This window comes from Lycorma delicatula, chromosome 4 (genome assembly GCF_047948215.1).
Source record: "Lycorma delicatula isolate Av1 chromosome 4, ASM4794821v1, whole genome shotgun sequence".
NCBI classification, from domain to species: domain Eukaryota; kingdom Metazoa; phylum Arthropoda; class Insecta; order Hemiptera; family Fulgoridae; genus Lycorma; species Lycorma delicatula.
The window spans coordinates 80,794,994-80,820,658 of NC_134458.1; the positions used below are offsets into that span (position 1 = coordinate 80,794,994).

Consider the following 25,665-nt stretch of genomic DNA (forward strand, 5'->3'; position numbering starts at 1 on the left):
ACCACCACACCTATCAATACAGTCAGCAAGATGGGACAACTTCGCACATGTGAAGAGCATAAATGGATATATCACAACCAGTTCTATCACCCAACCTTTCAGCAGTGATTACTTCTTATGGGGCTACTTAAATTGAAAGCTTACACTTATAAACTATAAAATAATCGAAGATGTTAAAGATGCCATTGAACAGAAAATTGAGATGAAAATATGAGAAATGGGCATTATTAGGATGATAAAAATTTTTAAATGTAACTAGTACTAAATTATGACTTTTATTTTACATCACTATATGCCATTTCTAACTGTACTTACTTAATTATATTTCTATTTTAAAAATCACTGTATGTTCCCACTGGACCCAATAAAAATGCATGCCAAATTAATTTCTATTTTGATTTCAATAATACAGTCATCAACTTCACTTGATCTATTTTCAGCTGTTTTCTGTAACTCTCTTTGTTTCACTTCTTTATATTTCATGTTTTAAAACTGCATAAAACAAACTTCAAATACAAAATTATACAAGTTCAACAGCCTTTGAAAAAAAAAACTACACAAACAGTTCACTATTGTGAACTAAATTGAACACAATTATCTAAAAGAAACAGATGATCTTCCTTCTATGCAGAAATATTAATACAGCAAAGATTGAAGGATCTACTGACAAGATATGTAACAGTCAATTTAAAAAAATAAGGACAGGATATTTTCCTTTGTCCAGAAATATCAAATCCATTGAGTAAATCTTTAAAAATAACCATAATCAATAATGTTCTGAAATTATATAAAAAGTTTTATAACTATTCAAGCATACCTTTGCAGTCTTGCCTGGAAACTCGTTATTTCACAAAAACCTGAATTCTGCCAAGCAGGCTGTCCACTAACTTTTATTCTCCAACCTCTATCTGTTAAAGATTTAGCGAAAAAGAAATCTTCAGCAAGATAACATCCAAATGCTTCAATACCTCCTACTTGATCAAGTAATGATTTTCTCATCAATGCAGACATGCCAGTGTGGCAATTAACACGTAAGAGATCAGCAACCAAATAAATACGAGCCTGTACAGTTCCAAAAAATATCTGAAAGTAAAAGAGAAAAGTTAGCATTTTTAGACTGAAACAATCATAAATTTTTAATTATATGAAAATATTTCCTTAATAAAAATTTAATTTCAAAACTTCACCAGGAAAACATTTTCTGGGTAAGACCAGCATCTTTATAATTTCAGGTGTTGTGGCATGGACTGCAACACCTACAATACTTTAGGGAGAAGCAGCTGGGATAATGAAGGGCTGAAGTATGGAGATAATGCCCACGGTCAAAACTATTTAAAATAACTGGTTCTTGTAGTCATTCAAATAAAGCAATGTTGAGGACAACTTCACTTTACATAGTTGGCAACTACTAGAAGCTAATGACCATAATGCAACTTTAAATATATAAGTAATAACTTAAATCTTTCTAGCTTTAACTCACGGGAATATCAAATGCAGCAGTATTAATAAAATGCAAGGGATTTGAAAAATTTAAGTTACCATAAAAAACCAGAACAAATATTTTATATAAATTCATATTTATTTTATTGTTTTTCACTCAAACAAAACCATACACATTAAATTTTACAACAAATAAAGATATGGAAAATAGGAGCAAAATGATTCAAAGAAAAAACAATTTGTAATATTTTTGATGTACATACGTGTTTCAGGATTCAAGATGTAGCTTCCATATTTTTGGATTGATTTAACATTGCGGGACATTAGTTCCTAAAAATAAAATGAGTGCAGGGAGCTCACTTTCAGTCTGCTGAGGTGAAAATAAAACCATATGAGCTTGTCACCACAAGGCTTACAGAAAATTATGACTGACAGCACTAGTTTTTAACCAGAAATAGAATCAGCTTGTGCATAGATGACTGACTATTAGAGTAGATCAAGTTATAATTATAATACATTTTCAAGAGATAATATCCATACAATCAATACTTTACCTCTTAATGTACCTCTCTTCTAAATTCTTGATGAAGAATATTAATAAACAATTAAATTGTGTTCATAGTAAATTATAATGGTTACATAGTTGATTTGTGTAGTTCATAATTTACAATCAGTAACTATAATAAAATTGGTATTTATTATTTTTAAATTTTATTTGCAATCACAACAAACATGTATTTCATATATTTGGTGCATTCTGAAAAAGCCAAATACATTACTAGTGAAAAGATGAGATTGTTGTTATTAAACAGGGCTGCTTGCAGAAAAGTGAGGACAAAAAGCTTTGTACTTCAAGGTCTGGAACAATATAACCAAAAGATATAGAATCATTAATGAACAAGTAACTTGAAGTGGCATGACTGGAAAAATCATACATAAGATATAAATCTGACGCAAATATTAAAAATAATGTTCTTGGACTACACTTTACATTACTAAAATAAAGGAAAATAAGTAAATACGGATCTGTTGCATCACTGTAAATGTATGAAATTTAATTAATTTTTATATGAATTAAATGGAAATTTTACAATTTACTGAAGTGAGTACATTAATAAACTGTTATTAGTCATTCTAAACAGAAATATTAAATTTAATTGACTTGTGTTTTGTCAGTAAAGGACATTTAGTTTTTTTTTTTCAATAACACCCCACACATTACTTAAAAATTAATATTAACTTAAAGAAATAAAGAATTCCATTTTAAAAAAATAAGAAAAAACAAAATAAACGTATTTTTTAGGTAAATCATGTCAAAAATTCTGGACTAAATAAACTGTTTTTTGATATAATCTACCTTATGTTACTCGAATAATAAAGTAGAAATCATGCCGTACTTCAGTCAGTATACGTGTTAGATACACAGATCAGAGCTCTGTATACGCTTCAGAGCTGTCACACAAGACTGCAAAAGAGGCTCCATAAATGTTGTGGGGGTACCAATCAACATTTAAAGCACAATGAAAATACAAATATAAATAATTATTAATAATTAGGGATAGGATCTAATTATATTTTTGAGCATAAATTCTCTATCTGAAAAACCTAACTAAACAAGATTAATAAATCTATGAATCCTTAACTGGATCAGTTATAATTCCCCGATCAGGAGAAACTGAATCTAAAACATTACAATTGAATCAACACACACAAAGTACATAATTCATAAAAATATACGAAATTACTCACTTTTTCTAAAGTAGCAGCAAAACCTTCTCTATCGCAGACAAATGGCATTTGATGCACAAGGCCAACATCATCAGACATATGATGTACCATATCCAAAAGAGTATCTTCTTTCACTAGAGAAAATAATTACATTATATCTTTTTAAAAAGAAAAGTCTAACAAAGCTAAGATTAATTTTATGATTGTTTAAATGTAAAACTACCCTTAGTTGCTAAATTACATTAGATTTTTATACTATTACCCATAGTACTTTGAAGCCGTTAGAATAATCTGAACACCATAATAAACCAAACAATTTCATCTACATATGTTTTCACTGATAACATCATGAACCGAATACTCCCAAGAATAGTCATAACAAATTAATAATTCAATTTTGTTTTTGTCTGCTGTACCCATAGGTGACCGGATATGAAACAAGTCAGTCTCTAAAACAATATACCATTTCTCAAGAATGAGAAACTTCCTGACCCAGGCTTACTCAAGAAAGTGCGACATCAAGTGGTTTGCCTTCTTTACAGAGCCAGAGATATTTAATATACTTCATTATACTATAATTCATTTCAGGTTATCAAGCCAACCCAACCAAAGGTGACAGTCATTCCTACAAGTGATACATTTGCAATGTGCAATACAGAGCTTGTCAGAAGAGTAAACATCACTTGTAGGAGATGGCAACTCTGACTAGTACCTCAGAAGGCTTAATCCATTAAGACAGACAGTGTAAAGAAAAAGAATTTTATTTACTCCTAACAGCTGTAAAACAATGCATTCCATATGTTTCAAGACAACAGAAAAAGCCACACCTTTCTTACCCTCTGTGTAAAAGAATTAATTTCCATATCATTTTTAATTAAATGTTAATTACTGCAATATCTAATACTAAAATGATGTAAAAACTTCTAACCAACTTTTTCTGTTTTTCACTCATATTTATTAATGAAAAAAAAAATAAATAAAAATATTTTGCACTATTATGATATACAAAATATTTGATAATTTGTTTTCTATTTTAAAACAGTATCTATTTACTTTTTTTGACAGATTATTGAAACCAGTTATCGAAATAACGTTCTCTAATATTTGATTCTACATAATTGTAATTACATGTGTTATACAAACACTTTTTTCACTGTTATTAATTGAAGAATTTTCCTTTATGGAGAAAAATTAATAAAATTCTTTTCTACTTTAATAAGACAACTGTTTGAGCAATTGGTTTTGAGTTATATTTTCGTGGTATGAATTAAGATAAGTAGTCTATACCTTTGTTAAAATGCTTAAAAAATGGTAAATAAGTTATTAATATGGTTGTTAATTTTATTTTTAATAATAAATGATACATTTTTATTTTAAGAAAATTTTCAACCAGGTAAGTTATTGTAACCTACTGGGTCTAGTGGTGAACGCGTCTTCCCAAATCAGCTGATTTGGAAATCGAGAGTTCCAGCGTTCAAGTCCTAGAAAGGAGTTATTTTTATACGGATTTGAATACTATATTGTGGATACCGGTGTTCTTTGGTGGTTGGGTTTCAATTAACCACACATCTCAAGAACTGTCGAACTGAGAATGTACAAGACTACACTTTATTTACACTAATACATATCATCCTCATTCATCCTCTAAAGTAATACCTGAATGGTAATTCCTGCAGATTAAACAGGAAAAAGAAAAGGTAAGTTATTGTAAACAATTCTTATCTAGTTCCATTTTCTGATTCAGAATCCACACCAATTGGCATTACATTTTCAGCATGACAGCTACTTTTGCCAGAAAAAACTCTGTGCGACTATATTTATGTATGCATATATATATATATATATATATACACACACACACACACACACAGAGAGAGAGAGAGAGAGAGAGAGAGAGAAATTACTTTATTGTATATGTAACAATTTTTTATCCTGTTCCCAGGAATAACAATAAAACAAAACTATTATTTTTTAATCAATGGTATTCTGGATGTTGTTGCCACAATTTTCAAATAAATTATTAGATTCTAGCAGCACGAACAGAAACTGGTCAGGACATATATGAAAATTTCTTCTGGGTCATATACTGTTACAACATTTATGTTGGATAACCCTTTATAATTATGTACATATTTTGATGGAATGTTAAATACTGGAAAATCTACTGCACCAATTGGCCATTACTTTAAAAGCAATATCATTTTTTTGTCTTTAATTAAAAATTTAATAATGTACAAAAAAAATCATTTATCCGTAATGTGCTGCTTCTGATCTAAGATATCACAACCTCTCGAAGAATTATGAGCAAGATGGATGCAATCTGCCAGGAGATTACAGCTAGACACTTACAGGATCTGTACTACTGCTGTAAAGATCTTTCTGAGTTACTGTATCATTGGTTCTTATATGGTTTGGTAAGAGCACCCTAATTATAATCTTTCTATTTACTAATCTGTGGCTATTCAAAAGATGTTCTTAGCCTATAGTTAAAGAACTTCTTGGATAAAACTAGGCCTCTTAAAGATAACAAATATAGAAAAAGATAATGTAGAGAAAATCAATTAACTATATTTTTGTCTTAAAAAATCTTAAAAGCAGGAAAGATAAAGTTCTGAGATTTTTAATGAATAAATGAGTAATCATTATTAACATTAAATGATTAAGTCCTCAAATGGAAATATTACAAAATGGCATTTAATCAATTAAAATAGGAATGATAGCTGATAATGTAAAAATAATTTTACATTGAACTATAATCACACATACACAAAATTATAATAATTAAAATGTAATTATAAATAATTCATAAGAAATTGTACAACAGAGATAAATACAAAAATAAAACTAATGGATAACAAAATTTATTTTAAATGCTTTACTAATAAGATGTACCATGATCTCTGCTTAATGTAATTGTGATATTTGTTACTTATGATAAGGTAGAAAACACTATTTTAGACTAGACTTTCTTATATTTTCAAGGTGCTGTTAACATTTGTAATGCTGAAATTAATACCTTTTCCTTACTTGTCTGTTGTTTCTCTAACCAGTTTTCCAGCTACTACCAGGTCTGGGTGTGTGTAAAGGTAAATGCAATTACTGCCACCAAATTGAGAGGCCTGATGTAGCTGGAATGTAAGTATATATGATAAACATGTAGTCTGGAACAAACTCATGTCAACCGCTCCTGAGACTTGTGGTTAGATTGAAATCTAACCGCCAAAGAACACCGGTAACCACAGACTACCATTCAAATCCATACAAAAGCAACTGCCTTTACAAGAAGTTGAACCTTAGAACACTTGACTGAAAATCAGCTGATTTTACAATGACAAGTTTAAGCAATAGACTAACCAATGGGTTAATTTCTTTTTCTTATTTACCTATCATTAATAAAAAAATTGGAATAAATTTTTTAAACTAAATCATAAAGCTATATTGTTCTGAGATGCATAATATATGAAATCATTATTTCATACGAAAAGCAGGGTATTAATAAAGGAAGAGTAAAAAAATAACCTATGATCTTTACACAGGAAGTCATAAATATTTTGATAAAAATACAATTAAAATAAAAATTAATTTTCAATATTTAATACTAGATAATACAATTTTAAGAATTAAAATTAAGTAAATGATACTGATTACAACTAAAAATATTTATTACACAGTACATAAAAATCTAAATAACATTATGATTCATTCGATATATTAGTCAGAAATTTTATCAGTATTTACATATCAGCATTATGAATATGAATCACTGAAAAAGCAATTCATATAAATAGCGCTAAAATACAGTAATTTTGAAGAAATTAAAATTATAAATACCCAAAAAAAATTATGTACATGTTGGAAAAGTCAAATGTATGTATTAGAAAGTGAAGTCTTATATTATACACTAACTATATGATTATCTGAAAATTAAAAAAATTATTCAATAAGAAATTAAAATGGTACAAATCTTTTATGCATTTTCTAGCAACTAAGAAAAGGGCAGAGATAAGTAAAAATATTATCTGCCTCAAGTTAAAGAAAAATATTTTACAAGTAATAAAATTTTTACCTGGTAAAATATCCATATTTCACCATTACAATTTGAGGAGGGGTTCAGCTAATCATTGATTTAACAAAAATATTAACAACATACTGCTAATATATGGTCCAACAAACCTTTTGATAATTAACATTTAAATGACTGCCCAAACACACACTTATTGATTCTATAGCATACTCACTTCTGAGTACAGCACACTAAAAGATTCTTAATTTTTTTACTTTAGTAAACAAAATAAATTTATTGTATAAATTAATCTTCATTAATTAGAATAATGAACTCTGTTAAAAGGATATCCTCCTTTTTTTAACAGTTATGATATATCATTTACCTCTATACAATCTTAGTATATAACACAATAAAATACAACACCCAGTTTATAAAATCATCCCATACCAACCATGAATAAACTTTAATTTCTTCAGTATACACTTCAGACATTCTTGAATTTCTTAAGATTCAATAAATCAATAACTTCACTAAAAGTGAATCACAGAGTTGAGTCTTTATAAGATAAATTTTAAGGAATCTTAGGGCTATACATTATATGCAATAATATATAATAAAATATAATTTTTTAAATAACCTCTTAACTGCTATAAATTAATAGAGTTACTTTTCTACTATGTACCATGTATTGTTACTCATGAGTATATACTTTGTATATACTCATTACTGAGAACAAATGAGGACATTTCAATTCTTATAGTTTTGGCAAGCTGTGTACCGACATTTGCAGACCATAATTTGAACTTCATTATTCATTGATGTAAAAGATTTTTCGTTTTAGAGTAACAGAGTTCTGTAGGTATGTTTTAATGACTGCTAATTTGTAAAAATCTATTGAAGCCAGACAATAAAAAAATCAATTCGTGGTAATTAGTAAATCAATGAAGTTGATTTAATGATTTCAGAAACTTAAGATTAAGATAATGACCGGTTTATACTGATACTGCAAACAATATCGAAGATGAACAGTTGGAATGTTCCTTCCACTATGTAGGTTAGACAATAACAATCAAAACAATGATTTACAGTGTTAAATGTGTGTTTATTCCAACTAGTCATGAAAATTACTATTTAATTTCCAAAATATGTTTATTATAATTGTTTTTTAATTGAAATGTATTAAATAATATACCGCACATGTTTTATTCAAGTTTTGCTGTCTGTCAATGTAAATTTTTTCTTTGCTGAAGGTAGTATGATCACCATTACCTGTCAAATAAATAATTTTTACTATATAACAAAGCCAATTGACAAACTGATGTTTAGAGTACAAAATTTGTTTATATGAATCTGATGTCACTAATACAATATCTTCACATTATAAAATTCCTTTTATGTGATGTCTTTCAAGATTATTCAATAATTTCTAATTTGAATATTTACTATTCAGTATTTATTTTAAATTCCACAGATACCACAAATTCCTAGCATGTATTTTTTTTAAATTTTAACTCTTTATTACTGGCGCTAGTTTCAAAATTATTTTATTACTGTATCATATACTGTTTTATTCTGAAGTAAATATGTTGTTTATATTTAATGATTTAGCAGATGTTAAAATTTTATAAACATAATAAAAGATAACATATCAATATTTCAGCATATAAATGTATTTAACATGGCACAATTTATTTTTGTAATAATTTTCTATGTGTCTGATAATAATACTGTTTTAAGACAAAAGCTAATTGTATGTATATAGCCAACGTAACTTTACCAAACTTTATTAAAACTGTCAAGTACAATATAAACAGAACTAGTTTTGACTTTTTTTTAAATATGTGAAAGATGAACACATATTTAACATTTTTTTAAAACAATGTTTTTAATTAAAATTTTTCATGTACATGTTCTTTGTAGAAATCATACCTCAATAGAGAACTCTGTGAAAGTGCAAAACATAATGGAAAAGAAAAAAAGGAAGACTGAAAAATTGGATTTTTATAAACATCTAGTTTTACTTCCATTAAAATAGATGGTTAGGTTAATACACTTTAATACTAAATTTAGTTTATTAAAATAAAACTGATTGTATTTCTTGACACATATGCACACAGGTGGATAACCAACCTGTAATTTTATGGATACTAATAGAATTGATAGTTTGTTGAAATACCAACAATTTTTGCAATTTTTAAAAAGAAAAGAAGCCTGCATTTCATCCACAAAACAAGATTATGGCTGTTCCAAATTAACTAAAGGACTTGAGATTCACTGAAACAGGGAGATAATTTTCAAAGAAAGTTCTTGTGAGTAATGAATGACATCAATGAAGACAGAGATATAACAAATAAAGACGACATGTTATAGGAAAATTTTATGATAGAATAGACTTTCAAGCATGATTTATTTAAGTCCCAAGTTTTACCCTCACCTGAAAAAGAATAAATCACAAAAGGGGACACTACTTGAGGGTGTTAATTGAAAATTTTAGCTACAATTTTAAACTTTAGTGTTTTACATCACTGTTTTTTTTTTTTTGTATGAAACTACGATAAAAGTTTCTTGAACACATAAATAATAGTATTTTGTTGACTATATTAATATATTTCCTTATCATTACTTCCTATAACAAACAGGACAAATATCTAAACAATAAATAATGTTATATTTGCATAATGTTCATTACACAAGAAATAGGGAGAGAAACCCAATTAGATAAATCAAGTAACACTCAACAAATATGTCCATCTTAAAGATTGCATCATTGTAAGTTATTTGCAATTTAAGATAATGTATTAATCAAAAATACATTAAACAATGGGTAAATAGAAATGTTTAAGATAAAAGAATTAGATAACAAATAATTAAATGATAATCTGAGCAATAATAAAAAAAATTAAAACTATATTTGTTTTTTTTAATTTAAATTTCTGCTAACTCATAACTTTTATTCAAAATTTCTAACTATAACATAAGCATGAAAAAATATTTTATAATTAAAATAACAGAATGTTTATTAAAAGCAACAGATAAGGGGAAATAGAATTAGTCATAGAACAGTTTTAAATAAAAATGTTAAGCTTATCAGAATAAAAATATACCAAGATAACATTAAAAAAAAAATAAGTTACTCAATTATACCCATAATGAATATATATACTAAAAATAAAAACTAAGCAATAAATAAAAAATAGTAATCAAATTTTATTGAAATATGTACCTTACTTAATGTTTTTCTTCTCATACTAACTACAAAGAGCTAATGAAAATAAGTTTAGGAATCTTACTTTTACATGCAGTACTCCCAGGTTGTAGCAGGGTAAATTATACCTCCTTAACTTTTTCATGAAAACTTATTTCCTCAACAGGAAATTTTTACTTACAATATAATATTGCAGAATTGCGTGGGGAAAGTGTAAATGAAATTCATCAACTTCTGGTCGATCAACAAAAATTATAAGTTTTAATCAACTAAAAGGATGCATTTGGAGAACAAGATTAACGATACGACACACTTTTAATGGAGGATTAGATAATGAACCAGTATGTCAAATGAAAAAATAAAAAAATAAAAATACATATACGATAATATGTATATGTATGATGGCTGATATTTAAAAATGAGGTATATTACTGTCTCCTTTGAAGTACAGAATATAAACAAGGAGAACTGTATGTGTTCCTTCAAAAAGGAAAATTAATAGCCACTTCTACTGAAAATATAAAATAAGATTTTAGCATGAATAAACCAGCAGTCAGGTTGCACTGAACTACAAACAATGTACAATAAGGACATCATTTTGCTTCAGAAACTAAAGAGTTATGAACAAAAATAATTTCCTATAGTTTTATAGTAGTAAGATATGTTGTGAAATAAGAAGTGAAAGTAATGAGGTAATGAAATATTTTATACTCATAGAGTTTATATTAAATCAGTGGGACAATCTGGCTCATCTTTGAACTTCATTAGGATAGTGGTGATATAAAGAATAATCAAATAAATCCTTTAGGAATATCATGTAAATGAATGGACTAACAAACATGACTACACACTTTATTATATAACTGCTTTTTTGAGTACACAAAAAATAAGCTAATTTTATCAATACTTCTGCTTATTCAATACTTCTACAACTATAATCGATTCCTTTGTTAAGCTGTTTTTGGGAAAATAAGTTCAGTTTAAGCGACAGTAAATTTTATTCAGTTCAACAAGTATGTGAAAGTAATATTACATTCTATTCTACTACTACACCAACACCTTGTCAAACCTCCAGCCTCAACATAATTCTATTATTAAATTTGAGCTTATTTTAAAGATGGATACTTTTTAAATTTTAACATATTGCAAAAAAATGTCAATTTTTGTGCTATCAGCTGACCGAACTATTGTCATTCTTTGTTTCAAAGCTAATTCATAGTTATGTGCTACATGTTTAATGTTAATGTTTGTACATTTGTATATTCCTTCTTTCTAAAATTTTATTCACATAATTATAAAATGAGTAGACTGGCTTGAACCTTTGAGCAACTAATTCTTTGCAAGTTACTTTCTTATGATTAGATGAGAAATCTTTAACTGAACTGAAAATCAGAACAGTTAACTAAACTCTGATGAAGATCCTAGATTTAATTCTGACTGGCCACGTATTTTAAGTACTTCAGACTACCCAATTTGCCAACTATGTCTATTATTTCATGAAACTGATAATGGAAGCAACTCAAAAAGTGAAGTCTGAATTCCAATTTTCGAATGTTACCCTGACATATAAAACAAAAGTTAAGCATAATTTGAATAATACAAAATAACTAGGTTTTAAACTTCATAAAAATAGTCATCAACACAGCACAATAATAGATAATACATTAACGAAAGTTTCATGAATAGTGTTTTCTTGTAAGTTAGTGTAAGTTTTTAAGAAAATTTGTGAAGTTCTTGATTTTTAAAAAATTAATTATTTTGGAATTATTTTTTTGAAATAAAAATAAGAAATTTATTTTATTAACAGAAAATTGAGTGTAACTTTTGATGCACAGCTCATAAACATGTAAATAACTTTTTTAACTCTACCTACTCCATTTTAATTTTGGATTATTCCATTTTAATTCAACAAATGATCAGTGCATCACTATTTTTGATTTTGATATTAGATTTGATAAAAAAGCTACTTATTGTAATAGGTACCATGATTTGACTTCTGGTAAATTTTGACATATCTTCGCATTTCACATCTCCCAGACCCCAAAAACACAGTCAGCACAAAAATTTATATATATATATATATACATATATATAATACACTTTCTTATCCGTTTAAAGTTCCTACTATTCTTTGGATAAGGGCCTAAAACTTATCTAAGTAAAGTTTTTGATATCACCAACCATTGGCCCAGGGGGTGGAAGAAATAGGATTTTGAAGACAAAAAAAAATCATACCTCCTTAATTGGCACAGTATCTAATCAGTTTAAAGTGGTTGTTAGTCCTCTAAACATTACCTAAAACTTTTGTCTGAAACAATTTTTGATATGACCAACACTTATGGCACAGGATGACCAAAATATTCCTGGAATTGTAAGATGGGGCTCGTTGTATGCTAAACATGTAAAACTTTTTTCACATGCAACCATTGTCATATTGAGTAAATTTGAATTTTTTCTTAACTTTAAGGAGGAAATCTTTTTTATCCCTTACTTAGCAACACTGAAATATACCTCTGCCTTCCGGCGTGCCAAGAGGGATTTTTTTTTTGTTATATGATAACTACCCACCTTATAGTAGCCAAAAATTTTTTTATATTTTTAAAAAATTTTTTCTTGAGTAATAAACTATTTTCTACTTCACCAACAGGTCAAAAACTGCCATTTTCGTTACTTTTTCCATGAGCTGTAGCATTCTAATTTTACATCATACAGAGGGCCAAAATGGGCTTTTTGGAAAGAGTAAGGATGGAACTTCATCTTAGCGTACTCAAAATTCATTTTGTTACATAACAAAATCGTGTAATGCTAACTGAAGTTACATTTACAAATTGTCTTTTTTTTCAAATTTTGGGCCCAAAATAAATATTGAAGGGCTTAGGGTAAAAGGCCAGTTTTTTACCTTTTAACTCTTAGATACTAGTAGTACTTATAAAAAAAAATTTGACTGTTACCGAGTATCCTTCATTAAAAAAATTGGCCACCAAATCATAAGATTTTTAAAATGTCTCATTTGGGCCCAAAAACCACATTTGGGACATTGTGTGTATGTGGTGTGTGTAGTTTTTAAAAATCTACAATATATGCTGCATTACAATTATTTTTAAAGGTTACATTGAATTTTAGTAATCCATATTTTCAGATGGTTATATTTCTTTTTAAGGGATGTATTGGAAACATTCTTGATTATTTCTTACTGTAAAGATTTATATTAAAAAAAATAATAATAAAAATATATATATATAAAAAAAGAAAAAATGTTAGGATACTGATTTCAATATGATTAAATTTATGTAATAATTATTATGTATACAGAATTTTACTTTTGCTTAATTATAATTAAACAAATTATTTTAATTTAAATAAAGTTCTATGATAACGTAAATATTCGTTATTTATTCATTGCGTGATAAGTTAGGAATGTTAACCTTCAATCTTTTAAACACATTTCAATTCTATAGATGCAATAATTTTTTTTATCTATGGTAGATGACTTCTGAATCACTATAAATCTAACCCGATATTCTATATATCTGTACCTATTGGTCCATATATTGATATATATATATATTGGTGCATATAAGATTGATCTATCTCATAAAATTCCTATCTTTATAAATTTTTTTATTCTTTCTTTATCAATCCTGATTCTCTATAAATCTAATCTACTACTTGTATATTATATATTAAAAAGTTATGATATTTAACTTAATGATTAGCAGTTATAAAAAAAAACTGACTGATCTGCACCTAGTTTTGGTAATTTAAATTAAACGCTAATGTTATTCATATCATTTTATGTTCTCTATATGATAAATAATTATTAGACCTATATTAATGTGATTAATTATGAAAAATTAATGAAATATTGCTTTTAAAATTATATAATTTTATCACCTGCATTGTCCAATTATAATTTATAATAAAAAATATAAATAAACACGATGTATAAACATCATATAAATAATTATATTTACAAGGATGGTTTGGAAAGTAACCTCTGTTAGGCTATAAATAAAAAAACTCCATAAATAAAAATATTTTATTATATAGAATCTAAAACTACAGCTTTTAACTATTTTTCAACATAGTGTCATCATTTAAATTCAAGTATTTGTCACAGTATTTCACTAATTTATAAATAATACCTTCTTCATAAAATTCAACCGCCTGGATACCTAGCGAAGTTCATCATCGTCATTGAAGTGCAACACAAGCCATTTATTCATGTGAGTGAAGAGATCAAAATCACTTGTGCCATGTCCAGGCTCTAAGGGGATGATCAAAAATGGCCCATTGGAATTGATTCATAAGTTCTTGAGTTCTTTCAATACTGAGAGAACGAACATTGTCATGTAAAAAAACAACACCGGATGACAGCATACCATGACATTTGCTTTGAATGGCTTGCCTACATTTCTTCAAAGATTCACAGTAGACATCGCGGCACTTAGATGACGACAACGAACTTCAAAATGTCATGAAAGGTTGTTTAGGTACCCAGGCATAGCTGAATTTATAAAGAGAAGGTATTTGTAAATTAGTGAAATGCTATGAAAAATGCTTGAATTTAAATGGCGAAAATGTTAAAAAATGGTTACAAGCTGTAGTTTTAAGTTGTATATAATAAAATATTTTTATCTATGCAGATTTTTTATTTACAGCCAAACAGAGGTTACTTTCCGAACCATCCTTGTATAATTGAGTAGCTGCTGAGTCTTGAATTGGTAGTTGCTCATTAGCATGAATAAGTTACAAATTTATTAACAGGCACAGTATTTACATGCTATTTACTGCAAGACTGCAAAATTATTACTCATTAGTAAAAAGAGTATAATTGAAGTTTTAGGCAGATCTATGGTGTAACTGATAACATCAACTTTTTACATTTTCTCCATGAAATTTTACATAAGCATTTTAAGTTCATGTTTTTAATTATCCTTCTGCAGGAAAATAAAATGAATAGATTACTGCAAAATTATACAATTTTTGGTACCTATCCTTGAAGAAGACCTCTATTGGACATTGATGAGAAAAGCATAAAATATCTACATATTTTTTTTTTTTTTTTATATTTCTACATATTTATAAATTTTTAAATGACACCAGTAGCTATTATTAGCCGTAATAAATACCAGAAGCATTTGTTAAACTATCCTGCTCACTGTTAACTTGAATGATCTATAGAAATTTGTTTATTAAACGTGCCTTTGACAACTGTAATTTTTTCCATACTTCATGCTCACAGTGTAGTTTGGCTTCTACTGGGTCACAGAACATTATTAATAATTTTTCTGATCAACTTAGTTTGTAGATAAGAATAAATGAACTGCAAAATCACATTCTATTCAATTGATAAATATTAATTAGTTTTTTAAATCTACCTTTTTACCTCTACTGTGTAGAATTGTCCCAATGTATATATTGCATTGTTTCACAACAAACTGAAGGGATACATTTACTGGTCCTTTACACAGTATTAATTGGCGATTTACCTCTGTAATTAATAAGTTAGTTCTTAGATGGCGCCACTGAAATGCTACATTGAAATAAGAAAATAAATACATAAAATTGTAAATATTATCTAACCAAACTTAACCTATGCTCGCTTTGCTTGCTAACCTTGACTAGCAAGCGAAGCGAGTATAGGTTAAGTATAGATTATAATTATAATTTTATTTATTTCTGTTCTTACTTCAATACAGCGTTTCAGTGGGGAAATCTAACAACTAACTACAGCGGTAGATCACCTACTACATTAATACCCTTCACAACTATTTATCCTAGACTTTATTACAATGTTATGCATGTAAAGCACCTGTGGTAAAGAGGTGGTGCAATTGCCTTCTTTTAGAATAATGATATTTACTACACAACCAGTCCTTATGGTGAGACTATCATGGATAGACCTAAATATTATCTACAGTTTGAAAGAATCAATATATTAATCAATGAGAAAGGAAATGGGAAAGCACTTCATTCCTTATTTTTCTACATAACCCTGGTATATAGTGATTGTTGTTACATTTTAGTGAGTAACTTGTTTCTCAAGACAGATCAACCTACAACTGCTTGGTTATAGCATCTAATGGACAGCTGTTATTAAATGAACATACTACAATTTGTATAGTTTTCTTAGAGCATTACGAAAAAGAATGTTTTTCTTTAGGATTTCATAGCATTTAAATTACTTTCAGTTTTTTATGTCCTTTATTCATTAACAGCTTAATACTCATATGATAAAGTAAGTTACGACTGCAAATATGTTTTGACTAATTGATAAATAATAAATAAGCAGTTAGTTATTTATGATTATTAATTTTGTACTGTAATCGAAAAATTTACTAATATCATAATGCAAAGGTGACAAGGAAGAAATTAAAAATTTTGTTGATTAATGATTTATTGAAGTTGTAAGGTTTGCTAATTATTAAAAAGAATTTAATAATATATTTATGTAGCTGAATTTTTAAATAATTTTATACAATATAAATGCAATATATTTATAATTTGAACAGATGTAATAATAATATTGTGAGCATATCTCATTTGAATGATAAATACTTGTACACTTAGACATCCTTGATTTTGCATTATATAAAGTTTAAGGTATAAGACTAATAAATATAAATTTTTACAACAGCCATAGTATTTAATATTTTCAGAGCTTTGTTAAAAACTACTTTTTTTACCAAAGGGTGCTTCATGACCCCCCAAACAAATAAAACAAAGAGCAACTAAAAAATCAACTTAATTTAAATTTTCATCTTATTATTGTTTATCCCATCTTATGTTATTATATAATTTTGATTGTTTGCATGGCAGTTTCAATTAAAGTTATTAGGACTATACAGTCTGAGCTTAAAGCTAATTAAGCTATAGTTAATTAAACACAAGACTTCGGGAGTCCTTGTGAGGGTCACTTCAAATAACTTACAGCCTAATTTTTTTAAATCAGAATAAAATTGAAGAAACGTAAGTACTTTTTTGGGTTTTCCAAAACTGATCCTTTTTCCCTCTTTTAGAGCAACACTAATGATTGGTTAAATGATTTTTCATGTTTAAAAATAGTTCAGAATATAGTATGTATCCAGTAAGTGTATGAAATATTATATACCCCACCCAATTAGAAGGGAGTAAGAAAATATGACCCCTTGCCATTCCCCCCAAATTTAATTGCTGGATCCACCCTGGTTAAAAGTATGATAGGTAGAATTAAATTTTGAAATTCTTATCTACACTCAGATAAGCCGATGTACCTACATTAGCAACATATATATTTTTTGGCAAGAAATGAAGAATACATTTCGACACACTTAAAAAAAAGATTGAGTAATATTACAATGATTCTCGAATATTTTGGAATTCCATGTAAAAATGATCTTCCTAACTATCATATTCATTGATTTCAGACTCCTCATTTCTCAATTAATCACATAATAGTTCAAAACTGTCATCAATAGCTTTGTTCATAGTGCAACTAAAACTACATAATGGCACATATATTTGACACCTAACATTGAATGATATCTAAAAGCTTAGAGAAAATTACTATAATGACAGAATTGATAATAAACCATAAAAAATAATTGTTACATAAGCCTCTGAGATTTTTTACTAGATCACTGCCTACTAACAATACATATAATACAGTAGTATACAAGATAATTAAAATATATATAACCTAAATTAAAATATTTACACCTACTTTAATTTTTAAAGAATCCATAATACTAAGCCCAAGATCTAAATTAATTTCTAAAATAATTTTAGTTTCTAAATTAATTTTTATTTGTGACCATACATATTTGTATCAGTCTTTACGCCAAATTATGCTCCAACAGTTGATCTTAATCAATCTCATTCATAGACAGAGAATTTTTTGGCCCATTTGGAATAATTAATAATAATGAAGAAACAAAATATTACATAAGAAATTAATTCTGATTCACACAGATGAAATGATTTCAGAAATTATACATGGAATGGTTCCTAAATACAATTTTGTTGATTCTTTAATATAAACTACACTAAATAATTCAAACAGTAATATAATGTAACTTACTTCTTATTCCGCTGTCTGATATCAGTATTAGAGGATGTTTTGCTGCAAGATAACCTGGTTGCATATTATTGATTTTTGGATTAACACCAACATCCATTCCACCTGTAGAAAAAGATATTGATAAAAAATGACATTGTATTTTATAAAAGAAGGATTATAATACAATTAAAAAATGATAACTCCCCATCCTTACTGAACAGAAAATATAGTAGCAGCACTATATAATTAAACATTGATTTTAGACTGCCATGCTATTTCAACACTTATGTATATAATATTAAACTCGTAATAAAAACTATAATATATATCACTGATCTTAAAACAGTTGTACTATGCATAAACACAGCACTACGCAAAACAGTTGTACATATTTACACTTTAAAAAAACAAATCAAATGGGAACTTTAATATTTGAACAAGAACATAATCAAAAGGAAAATCTAGATACTATTAAGAATCCGTAGTCAAATGCCTTATAAACTAAACTAAAAACTATAACTTATAACTAATAGCTAACGAAAACTACAACAATCAAACTCTATCATCACGTCAAGCTGAATAAGTTTGGGCTTTACTGAAATATAATACATCACTGAGTAATAACTATCTACTTAAATGCCAAAGAGTCTAACTGGTTGTGCTTCAATCTACCTATTCTAAAAAGATGAGTGGCATTGTGATTGAACACAACAGATGAAAATTCGCTAGCCACTGTTGGTAGATGTGAAAGTATGTAACATCGCATTGCAACTGCATAAAAATACATAAATAAACATCATCTCTTTTTTTAAAACAAATATAGTGTAAGATTATTTATTTTATTTAGAAATATAGTATATGTGGATTTTTATTTGGTATATAACCCCATAAAATTTTACTTTACTAATACGTAAAAACTCATATCTTAAAAATTTTCTAAAATTTATTTCAATCTTTACTCCAATGAATAAATTAATAATTCTCAAAATCTTAGAAATGCTAAATTACCATAGATAAATGGGAGGGCTGAATAAAAAAGAACTCACAAAAAAAATACTCTCACTAGATCATTATAATGTAGTAACACATTCTATCTTACCTATAAATAACCGGGAATCAACATGAGGGTACTTTTCTACCAATCGTTTCACTATCATAATGGCAGGGTCAGATTCATCTTCGATACAGAATAAGATCTCATACTGTAAAAAAACATATTACGAGTTATAGATATTTTAAATGTAAACACATTCATTTAGTCATAAATAATGTATGCAATCACAGATCAGTTCATCATGTATGATAAAATAAATATTGATCACAGCAAGTATATTATCCTAAACAGTCATGGACACAGTTATCAGTTTGTATTGGCTTAGAACTGACTTTGCCATTCATATTACAATTATGTGTGGAGGTTAATAAAAATTATTTATATTAGTTTGAAATGTCCTTGAACACATCTACTGCTGCTACTAAGAGAAAAGAAACTCACATACACCACCATACGAGAGGGCATAGTGTTGACAAAAATAACAAAGAATGAATGAATTTACATGGCCTGGAACAAATGAAAGAGAACTGCTTAAGACAGAAACCCAAAGACATGTTAGACTGCGATAGTGTTAGGTACCTTTTAGACCACTTTTTATCAGATGAAGTAAAAAATTAATTACTTTTTTTTTCTAGGGTATGAGAATAACATACCATCCAAAAAATAAATACAACTTACCTCTAAATGATACAAAATTATATTTACTTGCTGTCTCAATTAAGGAATTAATTAATATTTGCACATGCGTATGTGTGTATTGATATATATATATATATATATGTTTAAACCACTTAAAGCTATTAGGAAATTAATACATAAAGCATTAATATCATTGATGCCTCACAATACAGATAAATAATTAAATATATTCATAAAGATTTACTTACCAAAGGATATGACATAGTAAAGAACGTTTCTAAGTTGTTAAATAAATTAGGATCGACACCCATAAGTGGTTTGAGAATTGAAACACCTGGATATGGTGTTTCAACTGGTAGAGGATTAAGTTTCTTATGTAATTTACACTTCCTGAAAAAAGAGATAAATGATTAATAAAATAATTTTATAAAAGTTCTAGCTCATCAAACTGTTAATTGAAAAATAAATCAAATAAATAAATTTTTTATTGTGATCGGTACATAACAATACATTACAAAGATGACATCAGGAACGGATAGCTATGCTATACGTTCCTGAATAATTTATCCTAAATTATTTTTATTAATAGCATAATTTAAAACTCAAAAAAAAAATAGTGATGATTTTGGTCATTTTTATTTAACTGAATTGTGTGAGGATCATTAAATTACAGAATACTTTCGTCCTAATCAACTGTTATGGTCATTACCAACTAAAATGTATGTATAATGTCGTATAGTTATTCATCTACAGAAAAACTGCCCCCTCAACATTTTTTTAATTTCCAGTTTATTAAAAACTTATTAAAAATTCAGCCTTATCAATATTAGTAAATTTTCAGTGATAGTAAATGCAACACACAGGTGGAAACAGAAAATTTCTGTTTCAGTTTATATACTTCTGATCTCTTATAATTCTAATGTAAGATTACCGCATACATAAACAACACGTGGGAGAATCTTCCAGTACCTCATTCCATGTGTATCTGTTTTTACAATAAGAAAATATTTTATAGGTGTTATTTATTGAAATTATCTATTTAGATAATATATTTTAAACAGCCAAATTTTAAATACAACCAATTCTTTCTAGTTATTTTTAAACAAAAAAAAAAAAATAATAATATAAATTTTTTTAACAAAACATCTGTAATATTTGTAAATAATTACAAATATTACACTAAAAAATCTATATCTAATCAGTATCGAAATAAGCTTTTCCACTATTTTTATTACATGTATGAAATGTTAGTTGAACTCCATTAAAAAATCATGATTACCAATATTGACAAGACTGATTATTGGGACACATAATAGCATCAATCACCTCTTTTCTTATTATAAAAATTAATTCACTTATTATAAGACTAACATTGACTTGCTCATCTAATAAAAGGAGAGGGGAGTGCTGTGTTGAAAATAGTATCCAAATTATTTGGATACTATTTTCAACAACTTGTTGGTCCAAGTTCAGATTTCTATCTATATCATGTTCCTACTGCAAGCAATGATATGATGCTCACAATAAAGCCCACATCATTATTACTAAATGAATAAGAACAATCCAGTTTAATTACAGACTCTTTAATCATCTTGTATAAAAGACTTAGATGTGTGTGTGTGTGTATGTATATATATATATATATATATATATATATATATATATATATATATATATGTGTGTGTGTGTGTGTGTGTGTGTGTGTGTGTGTGTGTGTGTGTGTGTGTGTGTGTGTGTGTGTGTGCACGTGCATATATCTATGTATTATTATTGTAAGTGAGTCTTATATATACTAAGTGTATAAAAAGCATCAAGTGTGTGTGTGTGTGTGTGTGTATATATATATATAAAATGTTATATATATATTTTTTTTTTACAGAAAAAAGTTGAATTATGTAATTAAAAGAGTCAATGCTATTGTGTAGTTAGAAGTAAGGTTGGTAGAACCACCTCACTTCACAGGCAATCGAACACAAAGAAAGTTTTTCATATCTGAACTGATTGATCACTATTGACTTTCTCTATCTGTAATGATTAAGTATTGTAATTTACCTGTTACCTGTAATAGCTAGGATAAATAGAAAATCATTAATCAAATTAAAAACATAACTGGTGGAAGGTGGATTAAAACTAGCAACTAGTGGATTAAATGCCTGTTTAGCAATTGAGATATCCTAACCCACACATACACATATAGTTCACGCACAGAAAAAAACTATCTAAGAAATGGGATTTAGGACTAACAAATTATCTCAAAAAGGCAAATGAGTTGATTTTTATAGTTTCATTTAAGAATATACGTTAAAATTTAACCTCAAGGCAAGAATAATCAATAAGTTGGTGCTGCAAAATTGTGGAAGTTTTACTGAAAGATAACTGCAGTCTCATGACAACTAAAATACAGAAATTTAATTCTGACTCTATTTTAAATTTAAAAACTTCTAATAAATTATATAATCAAATTTATACAAAATGATTATTTAACTGTGTAGCACTGGCCAGGTTATTAAATATTCTAAACTAAAACTGCATTTAAAATTACAAAAATGTTTAACATAGTATGAGAGTGACCTTAACATTCTTTCACAGTCCTTGCAGGATAAAAATAATTGAAGACCAACATATTAACTAGCGAGTTATACTATTCTTTTGGTTATATAGTTTCATAAATAAATTTTAAGATAAATGAATAAATTACTAAAACTTACTGATATAAAGTAGTTAAAAATTCTGAATAGTATACATTAAAGAATAGCCATAACGTTATTTCAGTATCGTTGATTTTAATTCAAAAATCCTTCCCAGTAAAACTCAATTGTTTTAAGGCAACAGACATAAGTTAATTTTTAAAAAAGCTGTTTTAAAAATACACGAGTATGGAGGATCCAATCAGAAGAAAACTAAAGATTTGTGTTTTGTACTATAATGGTTTTCAAATAAAAACTAGTTTTAACAAACAAAAATGAATAACTGTTAAATAAACACAAGAAAAAATATTACTGTAAAAAAATTAAAGTATGTAGTACTGCATTGTAAAAACAAATTGTATTAAAAATTAAATGCATTCTGTACTGCAAAGTTAAATCAGTTTCACTCAAAGTTTAATATAAATAAGTTTTATAGGCCTATCATGAAATAAATAAATACCATGGCTTTGAACAAACCAAGAACAAGTTAATATTAATCAAATAAAAATTGTTACCAAAAATTTGGTACAATTCAATCTAAAGCACTGTCTATAGACCTAACATAAGTGTCTGATGATGTCGAATGTGTGGAACATGTAAGACTTGCTTTCACTGATAAGATAGCTTGAATCTTCTTCTGAGCCCTCTGAAACTCTGTAGGGATCTTAACTTGTTTCTTGGATTGAGTTCTTTTTTGACAAAAATTATTTTGTATAATGTGGAGATTCATACTTCAGCAACATCGTATTTGTATTTGAGAATCCTCTCGGCAAATTTGACAAATGTGTTTAAATTTTCCGAAGCCTCAACTCAGATGAGATGAGTTGTAGGCTTTTCTTCTTCATCAATTTTAGTTTTTCATATCTCCTGTGGGCTGAAAACACTTTGTAGTATTATCACACTGTCAGTCAGCTCTTCTTCGATAGGCACATTTTTGTCAATGTCGATCCCTCCATCAATTTCTTCTACTGAAAGGCCTCTCAGTTCAATATTGGAAGCACAATTTATCACACTTACAATTACAGAATGGTCAGTTGGGGGCTCATCATCATTTTCATCCTTTTCCATCCCGGTTTCTTAAGCCAGTTTAGGCCATAATTTTCTCCAGGCCCTGTGTAATGTTATATCTTTCACATTGGACCGAGCAATTGCAGCTGCAAAAATAACTTTAATGTTAAAATTACATTGGAAATCTTTGACGCTGCAATCTGAGCTCAACAAGTTTTGTACAAATATTCCTGTGTACTTGCACTTGAAATTTTGCACAACCCCTTGTTCCATGAGTTGTATTAGTGGTATAACATTAGCAGGAAGATATGCGCAAAGAATGTTACCTGACACAAGCTCTGATCCTGGGGGGGGGGGGTGAGCTCGGCAATTGTCGAGGACGAGCAATGCTTTAGAATCTTTAGGTAGCCCTAGTTTTCAAAATTTTCTTTCACAGCGTGAACAAAATAATGATGGAACCAGTCTTTGAACAACTTGGCTGTCATCCAGACATTAGTCTGAGCACCATAAATAACATGCAAGTATGTCATATTAATGAGAGTCCTAGGCTTCTCATGCTTCCAATCACAGAGTAGGTTTATGATCACCTGAAGTGTTTCCACACACTAAGGAGAGTTATTCTGTCTTTATTCTTTTTAAAATCCTTTGCGATGGACTCCTCAGCTCCCACTAGGGTTGAATTTGGCAAACACCACCACAACAGGCCAGCCTCATCAGTATTGTAAATTTGGAGTGAGAACAATTTATGTTCATCAATAAGTTTTTAAAATGTTATTTTGTACTCATTTCCAGCAGCCTCATCAGCTGATTTTATTTCACCAGAAACATCTAGCTTATGCATCCATGAACTAGACATTTCTGGTGTCATGACGAATCTTGAAATTATGAAACCACCCTTTAGAGAATAAAAAAATTTCATCTACAGGCAAATCTAATTCCTTGTAAAAACCTTTGACCTTTTCAATTATCATAGACCACATTAATGGCTTTCCCTCTGCTCTCTTAGCACTGAACTACTTGTACAAAACTTCATCTAGAGTTTCTAATTTCAATTTTTTTTAGCCTAATGTCTAGACTTTTAACAGAAGCAGATTTACGATACAAATTTTTCTAATAGTTGTTTTTGGTTTTTAATACCGTACATAGTTGAAGATGCGATATTAAATTCACTCATAATATTGTTTCGGTTCTCACCTTTTTCCAGTCTTATGATGTCCAGTTTCTGGTGGATTGTCAAGGTCACGTTTGTGTTTTGCCATTTTAGGCACACTTTTGCTCGGTTTAGAAAACATATTCATTATACACACAAACTCTTCACTGTGCTGTAGTCTATTTGACAGTCATACACAGCTAAACTTTGATACAGTACAATGTTTTATTAAATACTGTAACTGTAAAAGAAAACGCATAGCACTGATGAAAATGTAAGTACTGTAACTGTCAGTCTACCTGAACGAAGAGTCATAACAATGATAGCAGGAAGCCAAGATGGCAACTGGCTGATCCCAGCAAGAAAACATTTGCACAGTGAGGCAGACAATAGTGACCGACTAGATGCCGAAGAGTTCCAATATCTTCTGACACGTCCAACTGTACTCCCAAACATATCAAGTGCTAAATCCCTCAAAATACAGGGAAAAACCGATTTTTGTGCTGGACTATAGCGGTCCTACTGAGAAGGTATACATGAGGATTCTGCCAAACTTCACAGATGTATTTATCTCATTAAAATAATGAAAAACATGAGTTCAAAAACGCTTTGTTAGAGAGTTAAGGTTAGTGAAAGATTTCGCCCCAATTTCTGCTCCAACACTTAAATGAACCCCCCCTACTGAAATTATGGTAAGGTAAATTAAG

General features: G+C 28.3%; 1 protein-coding gene across 1 annotated transcript in view; it reads right to left on the reverse strand.

The window, feature by feature from the left end:
- Positions 1–25,665, reverse strand: part of GlcT (ceramide glucosyltransferase) — a 62,913-nt gene that overhangs the window by 33,617 nt on the left and 3,631 nt on the right. Inside the window, 5 exon segments of the mRNA XM_075363416.1 lie at positions 818–1,083; positions 3,190–3,302; positions 18,442–18,543; positions 19,520–19,622; positions 20,362–20,503. Of these exon segments, the coding sequence (XP_075219531.1) occupies positions 818–1,083; positions 3,190–3,302; positions 18,442–18,543; positions 19,520–19,622; positions 20,362–20,503 (726 nt within the window).